The sequence below is a fragment of the Gymnoscopelus braueri genome, assembly GCF_963280865.1.
Source record: "Gymnoscopelus braueri genome assembly, chromosome: 16".
Taxonomy (NCBI): Eukaryota; Metazoa; Chordata; class Actinopteri; order Myctophiformes; family Myctophidae; genus Gymnoscopelus; species Gymnoscopelus braueri.
Window position 1 is genome coordinate 16,636,572 of NC_137616.1, and position 10,000 is coordinate 16,646,571.

The window sequence follows — 10,000 nt, forward strand, 5'->3', positions numbered from 1 at the left end:
GCGTCGCTTCGTGCCGTGTTTCGAGCTTGCAGATCTGCTATTTTTGATACTTGTGTGACGCTGTAGTTTTTACGAAAAAAATACGAAAAAAACACATAAAAGTTAAAATATGGAGATAAGAGGTTTCTGCCCCGACCACGACGATTTACTTGATTGAAAATTATATTTGTTCTGTTCCCTTTTCCATCACGCTGATACTACTGACTAAAATGTCAGTTTTCACTCAATGGAATCACTTCCCTTTCTCTGTGTGAGCCGGGCTTTTATCTGAAACCGGGGGCCAAATGATGAGTGAGCTTTTCCATTTAGATGTGTTTACTGTCTGATGCTTGTCAGAGCAGTGAGGTTGAAGCCTATTGAGCATTTTGGATTAGCGACGCTGTGAACCTTGAACATCATGAATTACCGCTCGTACTCCCATTCAACAGGCATTCCCACAAAGACCTGGGATATTTCTATGTTTTTGTATTTTCAGTGCAATTCTCAAATGTTTCATTCCCCGTGTAATGAAAATGTTTCATTTCTCATTTTCCTCAAAGACCACAAGGTAATGTCATGATTCATGTCTGACATGTTTAGTTTTGTGTTGTTTTTATTTTTATTTTTTTTCTCTTCTTTTTATCTCTGAACAAATGACCAAGGTTGAAGTTTCAAGGTTTATTTATTGCTATATCTTGTGTACGGTTTCACAAAGTAAATTATTTCTTTCCTGGTTCCTCAGACGTTGTAGTAATAATAGTAATAGTAAACATATGTATAACAATAGATTAGCAAAAAAAAGCAAGGAGTATCTGAGAATCAGAGAGTAGCAGCATTATCAAAACCAGTTTGACCATTAGTTCTAGCTCTTAACCACTTAAGCCGTATGCTTCGTTGACTAAAGTCCCTCTATGGCTCTATGCTAGTGACTCTTCTGTTTTCGCTCTACATTAGATATCTTCACTGAAAATAGAAGAGCTTTTAGATCTGCTATTTTCCTGCTAAAGTTTTCCGCAGAATACGGATGCTGGGGTTTAAGTGGTTACGGTGCTTGTAAGCAAAGGCTTCAACATGATTCAATGTGATTGGTCCCTCCTGTCTAACCACACCTTACCTCCGCCTCCAAACCGCTTCCGCCGCGATTGCTCCACGCACGCAGCCCAACTGCTGGTGGGACGCCGAGCGCCAGGAGTGCGTGGCGTGCCGCTGCAGCCCGCAGGGGGCGCTAGCCCAGCGCTGCGACGTCCAGGGCCGCTGCATCTGCCGGCCCGGGTTCGTGGGCCGCCACTGCGACCTGCGTCGCCAGAGCTACGAGAGGCGCGAGACGCGGCGGCCGGTGGAGCGCGTTCCCATGGAGACGGTGCAGCAGAGATGGGGCGGCTCGTCCCGCACGGGGGGCTGTCCCCGGGGGGCGTTCAGGCCGAAGGCCGGGGTACAGATGGCACGCAGCACGCGGATGATGACTTTGTGTGTAGTGCTGTTTTACTAAGCGCTGTGTGTGGGCGCCGGTGGGACATTTTGGTAGTGTTTGTGTGTGTGTGTGTGTGTGTGTGTGTGTGTGTGTGTGTGTGTGTGTGTGTGTGTGTGTGTGTGTTTGTGTGTGTGTGTGTGTGTGTGTGTGTGTGTGTGTGTGTGTGTGTGTGTGTCCTCGGGGACTTTCAGTCCTAGCACAGGACTCGGAACATTGTGATATTAACGTGTGCAGGCATGGACGTGTGTGCGTGTGTGTTTGTGTCACTGAGTGTGGGAGGTGTGGGCAGCATGGCTGTGTGTTTATGTTGGTGCGTGTTTATACACTCTTTGAAAAGATGTGTAATAGGGCTGGGCAATATAGCGATATTACATTTATATCATGATATGAAACTAGATTCAGTATTACATTATTGTGATAAAGCATAAGTGTTGTCTTTTCATGGTTTCATTCATTCAAGCCCTTTTTTATACTTTCAATAATGTTTTAAAAAAATGAGCGTTTTGTCAAATTAAAAATAAAATATCGTCACAATAAATCGATATTGAAGTATCCGGTCAAAAAATATCATTATATTAGACTTTGTCCACATATCGCCCAGCCCTAACGTGTTATCATCAAGGCTTTTTTGTGAGTATTGGTCGACATACTGTACATCCTCTAGGGATTGTTCAAATATCTTTCAACGTGCGTGAATAGCCTTGTCTTGCTATTGAACGTGTTGTTGTCACACACCACCCTTCTTGAAGTATTGAAGATGGCACAGACTCTGTGTAAAGTGCAAAGTGTATCCTCCTGAGTCCTGACTTAATACCGTTTTCCCCTGTTGCAAAACAGGAAAACAAAGTAAATCCAGACATTGGTGTGTTGTTGCTTTTGCATGTGAGCCATCTTGTAATTACAATGATTGCTCCTGGGGGCAATGTTCAGTCAAATGAGCCTTTGCTCTGCTGCATCTGGTGTTTTAAATGGCATGTCTGTGGTGGTTTGCTGCTTTGGTGGAGTGTTTTGGGTTTGCCGTGTTTTTTTGACAGTGTTTGTACATTGCATGGTCTCTCTCTCTATCTCTCTCTCTCTCTCTCTATATATATATATATATATATATATTCCATTATTCCAAGCTAGAACACAATCATTCAAATAAACATGCTCTGAAAATGCACGTGGCCCACCCATCTGACCACTCAACACATGATTATGTTAAGTGGTCAGATGGGTGGGCCGCAGGAACACTTTCGAGATTTTCAAGTGGGCCCTGATCCAGAAAAGGTTGAGAACCATTTGAGTGTTTGCTCAGTAACAGGGGTCTCTCTAGCTTTTTAGTAAACAGAAAATACATACCGATTTCATCCAATCAGGAGGGATAAACAAGTGAAATTGGAAGTGATGAAACAAAAAAAAAATACAATATTGGAGCTCTCTCTCTCTGTCTCTCTCTCTGTCTCTCTCCCCATCCATAACTCCTGTCTTTATCACTGTGTGTGTAACGTGTTGCTGTCTCTCTCTCTCCACCACGCCACCAGGCTCAGACTCACGGCATCACCACGGGGGGCGTGTGCGTGCCGTGCCACTGCAACTCGTTCGGCTCCAAGTCCTTTGACTGTGACGAGGGGGGTCAGTGCCGCTGCCAGCCCGGTGTCACCGGGCCCAAGTGTGACCGCTGCTCCCAGGGACACTTCAACTTCCAGGAGGGAGGCTGCACACGTAAGACTCAATCCACTGCTCAAACTTAATATGTTGTTTTGGTAGAATATTAGTGTTGAATAGCTCTATATTCCTCTTGCAGCACAGTGGTTCTCAAACATTTTCATGTCAAGGACCCCCAAAATGATATGTATTTGGCTGCGGACCCCCATCTAAAAAATATTTTGTGCCAAGGATTTTTCAAAAATAGCAGATCTACATGCTCATAGCGCGGCACTCGATATAGATATAGACGCTGCCCACTTTGAGAACCAGGCCGTGACCCCCCAAAATATTTGAACTGGGGAACCCCACCCTGATAAGCACTTGGAATTGTAGGAGGTGCTAAAGGAACGGTCATCGGGCCACCAAATCATGGGAGAATGAAAGTACAGAGCAGATGTTGTGTCTGGGCGACTAAAGGGTCACGAGATGCACTCATTTAAAATGTTAATGTTGGCCTGGTGGTGAAAAGATAATGGAGTCACCTAGATCAATATGTTTCTCACACTTAAGGCCGTGAATGAGCTCAGCAAATTTCATTTGCAATCTGGTCTTTACCTTTCGAGATAATATTAGTCACGTGTATTGTACTGAATATATGTACATCTGCATATTTGCATACATGAGTGTGTGCATGTGCCCAAAGGGGTGAGGTGTTACTAATGTGGCACTTCAATTTGATTTCCCATTATTATATATTTTTTTATTTTTTTTTATTATCTGTTTTACCTGCTGTAAAACAGTGGTTTGGAATCCAGCTCATTTTCCAAATGAGGAACCCGTTTGTGTTTAGATTCAGTGAGTCCTTAACCTACTTCAAGGCAAAGTGCTTTTAAACAAATCTAAGCTAGAGTGCCTCACGGTTTCGTGCTTTTAGCAGGTTAATGCCCAATTTACCGTCATACGACGGTGTGGAGTGCCAAAGATAGTAGATCTACAAGCTCACACAAGCTTGCGTCCACGCCGCGCCACAAGCCTGTAGATCTTTGGCGCGTGACACTGCAGTACAACAAAGTATAAATCATGCACAACGCTGACATCAACCCACATAACAAGGACATAGTAGCACTTTTAGCTAAGAGCCCCTTTCAAAAACAGACCACTGCTGTAGGCTCCAGGCATGATTTATGACAAAAGAATGCTCGCTCCCGTACGTTTTGGTCTTTATCGGTGTCACAGCTCACCTTAGGGTTTTTCTCATTTTCGCATTTATTTCAAAGTTGATTTGATCTTCCTTGTGTTAAGTAAGTTACATTGTATTGCCCCAGGAGACAGGAAACTCATTCCTACTGTATAAGCCACCAGGCATGGCTTATGACTTTGTTTGTTTGTTTGGGGGGTGGGTTTATGCAAAGCTTGGAAAAGTTGAACGCTTTATTAAGATGGTGAGAAACCTTGCTTTCAGCCGCTGGCTGTACATTTAAACACACGTTTGAAATTGTTCTGACAGCATAGGCATTTATTTTTGCTCTAGCACAGACCTGACGGTAGGAATTGAAGCCGACAGCATTGTTATAAAGAAAGTTCTTCAGTGAGCCATGACCTGGCAAAGCAACCCCTCCAACAAAAGTCAGACTTAGAGATTAACAACGACTGATCAAATTAATGTCTCCACTGTCACTAATTATTGATAGTGTTACCTAGTGTGGCCTCAGAGTCATTAAAAGTATCATGTATGTACATAGAAAGTAACAGCAGTCACTTGTAACATACAGGCTATATGAATATACATACAGTATAGATACTTATGGCAATGTTGTTGTTTTTAAATGGTCAAATATGAGAAATAGGTTTCAAGGGGACACAGATATATTTTGCCAAGAGAAGCTATCTCCTGACTGGCACCAGTGTGATGGTGGAATACACAAAATAGTAACAGTTCATGTAAATCCTCAGTATTAACAAATACTCCAAAGACCACAAATGGAGCCAAATGGACCTGTAATGCTAAACCAGATACCGAGGGATTCATGTGTTCAGGCCTGATGAAAGAACAACAGAACGTGTGTGTGATCGTGATGTTATTTGTCTGTAAATCAAATCAAATAGATTTCTTTTTAACAAACACAGTTTTAATTGACTGGCTTGTCAAAGTATAAACAATGTACTAAATGCAGATTAGAAAAGATATACAAGAAAGAACAAACCAAATATAATGTTAGCGTTTGTGTGTGCGTGCGTGTGTGTGTGAGTGCGTGCGTGCGCACAGGCATTTGACTTATAGTTACAGATTCCATCAGTAGCCCAAAGCATGCTACTCGTTCCTTTACTTATCACGTACTCAGCCTTTACGTTCCCTGGGTGAGGGGGTGATAAAGGGACAGAGAGGGCATAGCGCTGATCGGCCACCTGACGTATTTTCCCTAGAGAAGAAATGGCAGCTGACCACTCACGCACAAGGTAAAGCTAACCAATCAGTGGACACTGAAGTCCCACCACACGCTAGCATTTCCTTCCCCTCTCAGATGGTAATGTTAATTTCTTTGATCAATGAAAGAGTTATCAAATGCCATTTTTTCAAAGTCTTTATGAATAAATAGCATTGCAATTGTTTAGGTCATCACGGAATTAGTTTTGTCACGTCCATATTGTACCCAATGTTTTGTGAGATTGTAAAAAGGCTATTTTTGGTGAACGTCTACCTATTTTCGCTGAATGTTCACCTATGACATCCTCAGAGTAGGGATGCACTAGGGCTCATGTGGTTAACTGCGTAGTCCATTTAACCCATTAAAAGCTTGTCAGTGCTCAAACTCCCACCAGCCTCCTCCCGTGTTAGCACTAAATGTCGCTAATGCGCACTACTCAGAAAATGGGTCATATGTCTATATGATGTTAATTTAATAGCTGTATCTTTTGCCTCTATGCCCTATGAGGGGATGTGAGCTCAGAGTCGAATCTGTGTCACGCTTATGCAGATAAATGGTTACATTTTGACGTTGAGAGTGTGAATTATACCCCGACATTCTTCATTGCTGCTTCAGGCTGATATGCTGGGCCTCGGTTAAAAAATGCGGAGGTGATAATCTATATTTAATCTATTCATAATAATGCTAATAAATTGTAAGACAATGAATATATTATATTAATTGTCTTACTATTTATTTGCATATTATTCCACACAAGTGCCCCCATTTATATCCTCAAGCATCCCTGAAACATGAAGTGTTTGAAAATAGATTTTAGCCCTTTACAATGTCATGTCTGCACCCTTCTGTTTATTCTCCTCTCCTCTCCTCTCCTCTCCTCTCCTCTCCTCTCCTCTATTCTCCTCTCCTCTCCTCTCCTCTCCTCTCCTCTCCTCTCCTCTCCTCTCCTCTCCTCTCCTCTCCTCTCCTCTCATCTCCTCTCCTCTCCTCTCCAGGTTGTGAGTGCAGCCACGTGGGGAACAACTGTGATGGAAACACAGGCCAGTGTATCTGTCCCCCTAACACCATTGGTGAAAGGTGTGACCGCTGTGCTCCCAACCACTGGGGCCATGACATCAACACAGGATGCAAGGTAACGTACAATACCACACCTGGGTTCAACTCTGTATTTCATAGCATTTGTATTAGGGCTGCAACTTTCGATTATCTTTGTAGTGATGATTCTATTGATTATTTTCAAGGAGCCCGTTTTTTTTGTGGTAATAGTTTATTGTTATTTGTATAACGTATCAACGTCTACACTTGCACAATAAGGACAACTTTATTTAGGCAACATTTCGGTCAATAGACCTTCTTCAGACATCAGATGCCGGTGTGCGGTTTATTTTATTTTATTCTATACATCTGATCCCCGCCTACGCACCCGTCTCTGAGCTATCAGGTGTGCATAAGACCTTGCTTTTTCCCATAAAGTATCAACAAAACAACACAGAATTTCTTTTTATAGGTTTTTTATAACCGACTATAGAAGTCGGTCGGTCGTCGCACAAAAATAGTGAAAATAACCAATCTATAAGCTCACAACGCGTCACTATGCAACGTGTTTTCAGTATTTGTGAAAAACTATTATTTTATTTCAAATCAGTGATTTTTTTATAGTCGATTACATCGATTTGGTGGATTAGCTGTTGCACGCCAGTTCATTTGAAGCCCCTTGGAGGACGAGGTGAGTAGGGTGGGCCAGAGTTTAGGGGTGAAATCATTAATCACATAATCGATTCTTAGATTGACAGATGATTAATGGAAATTGTAAGCATTTCTGATAATAACAAAATGTGCTATACAACTTTACCAAAATGGGAATGCTTGTCTTGGTTCCACTATTATAAAATGAAACGCTAGCATTTTGACTGCAGGGTAAACAGATTACGCAGTGTCTGTTGGGTTCAGATAACTTATGATGAGCTATTACCATCATTTGGGATTTTTATTACTTTCATTTTTTGGGTCTAAATTAATCACATAGATTAATGGAATAATTGAAAAACGCCGGACGCAAAGTAGAGGCAGTTGCCATGCAACATTTATATTTTTGATATTTTTTTCTTTCAAGTTCGTTAAACTAAAAGCATCTTTCCACATCTCTGCCTCTCATTCTAATTAGGTGGATTGTTTTCCCTGGAGACATGCAGTGGTCTAACCACTCCTTAAACGTTACCCCTTCATGTCATTTTATTATTGGTTATTGTTAACACCTTGTGATGTTTGAACTCCTTGTAGCCAAATTATTTTTATTAGCATGGAGTGATACAGAACTATATAAAGCCATTAGACCTCAGATTCTATGATTTGACTTACCTACAGTATTGAAGTCAGCGTTCGATTTGTATAAAAATAAACCTTTTTTAATAAAATAAAAAATAATCCCTACTTAGGGATATGCCAGGGTGGTTAAGATACATTTTTTTTATTTTTATTAAATTGTTAACTTAATAAATATCAATCATTTGAGGCAGTCTACATTTCCCAAAGGGAAATGCTTGTATTTAATGTTGTCTGACCAGAAGCAGGAATAAAACATAATGAATGACCATATCAAAAGCAGAGGCATGGATTTCTCCCCAAATCAAACCCTGCATGTAGTGGCAATTTACACCTGTAGGTACAGCTATAGCACTGCCACTGGCACCCAAACCGTGTGAAGTAAAACACCTCTGTGTTAATGACATGGACTTTTTTATCTCTTCATCCTTCCAGCTCTTTAACCCATTCAATCCTGGGAATGCATCTACAAAATGTCTTCTAAATCCTAACAGGTTTCTGAAAAACGTATGTTTCTCAGTGGTTCTCAAACTTCTTCATGTCAAGGATGTATTAGGATATATGTATTTGGCCGCTGACCCCCATATCAAAATATTTAGTTTCAGCGACCCCCAGAAGCAAAGATTTTAGTTACAAATGTTCACTTAAAAATATATATATATTCAGAGATTTGAAAAAAAAAAAAAAGAATAAAAAAGCTGATTTACAAGCTCATGTAGTGCCGGCACTCAGTGCCGCGCCATGAGCTTGTATATCTGCTTTTTTTTTTAATCGTGAAATAGCCAAAGAAATCTAAAATGACAGAGATGCGTTCCCGCATTGAATGGGTTAAGCGTGGTAGAGAGAGACGGCACAATGAGGGCTTTTCTTCAAGCCTTTTTTTCTTCTTCTTTTTTCCCCCTCTCTCGCTCTCTGCTGTCAGTTAATTTCTCCTCTCCTCCTTCACCTCCCTCTCTCTTTGCTTCTGGCTCTCCTCTCCCCCACTATCCTCTCTTCGCTCTGTCGTTTTGTTTATTTCTTTTCTTCAAAGTCTTCTCTCTTTTTTTCATATACTGCAAGTTCATTAAATGTCTCTCTCTCTCTCACACTTCTCTCTCCTCCCTCCTCATTAAATTCATCCTCTTTTGCTTTTCTCTTCTCTTTTTTTACCTCCCTCCCTCCCTCCAAAATCCAAATTCTTCTCATATCCGTGCCCTCTGCTCTCTCTTTTGTAGCTCACCATTTGTTAGTTTTATTCCTCTTAAACCTATTGTTTCCATCCAGTTCTAAGCGACACACAACTTACACCTTTCAAAGAGCAAACGTTTGATATTAGAATTCGACGCATCTTGCCGTTGTCACATTTATCTGAATCTCCTTAGTGACACATTCAGGCTCTGTGCATCTAGCGTCTTCATTTACTAAAACCACAATCGTGAGCGAGACGAGGATAGAGATAGGATTATGTTGGTGAATGACACCGCCCTAGCCCTGGGACCAGACGAATCTGCCAGTGCAAAAAAAAAAAATCTGGCACCGCTCCATTGTGAATCCATTTCCTGCTCCAGAAGTCTGGGGTGACCAATCAGGGCCCAGTATTCAAATATGGGAGACTGTGATTGGTAGTTTGTTGTAGGTCTAACCAATTGCGTCCAGAGCCATTGTTTTGATCCCGCCCCCTTGGAAAAAAAACGTCCTCATAGAGGCACCAGACTCATATCCACGCAGTGATATAGTCTGGCTAAGCGAGGCTAACACCGCCCCTCCACTTCCCTCCTATTGAAAGATACAGTGAAAATCTGTATTTCCCATGGGTCAATATTGATTCTTTTCAAGTAGTTAATTAAAACGTATCTGTCATATTGGAAAATTCTAAATTAACCGGCCCTATTTCTCTTCTCTTCCTCTGAATTGTTTTTCTGCATTTTGCCTAATTTATGCTCTGTCGTACGATGGTGTCACTATAAGTTCACAACACAGCACATTATGACAAAGTATAAACAGGCCTTATATGCCTTTTCCTCCCATGTCTCACTTTGTCTTTTCACCTTCTCTCTTTGCCTCTCCTCTGCTTAACTCCTATCTCTCTCTCCCTGTGTCTCTCTCTCTCTCTCTCTGTCTTTTGATGCTAGTCTGTCTAAAGTGTTTGAACGGTAATGGCACTGCAGTGAAACTCATCAAAGCCCCTGAGGCA

The 10,000-nt window shown here is 41.6% G+C and overlaps 1 protein-coding gene across 7 annotated transcripts in view; it reads left to right on the plus strand.

Annotated features, from left to right (window-relative positions):
- lama2 (laminin, alpha 2) overlaps positions 1-10,000 on the plus strand; it is a 316,273-nt gene that overhangs the window by 191,100 nt on the left and 115,173 nt on the right. For 6 of the 7 annotated variants that reach the window (XM_080453619.1, XM_080453620.1, XM_080453623.1 and 3 more), the window contains exons 23-25: positions 1,139-1,411; positions 2,974-3,154; positions 6,501-6,637. In XM_080453619.1, the coding sequence (XP_080309745.1) occupies positions 1,139-1,411; positions 2,974-3,154; positions 6,501-6,637 (591 nt within the window). The remainder of the gene's footprint in view (positions 1-1,138; positions 1,412-2,973; positions 3,155-6,500; positions 6,638-10,000) is intronic. The other variant, XM_080453625.1, reaches the window with a different exon arrangement.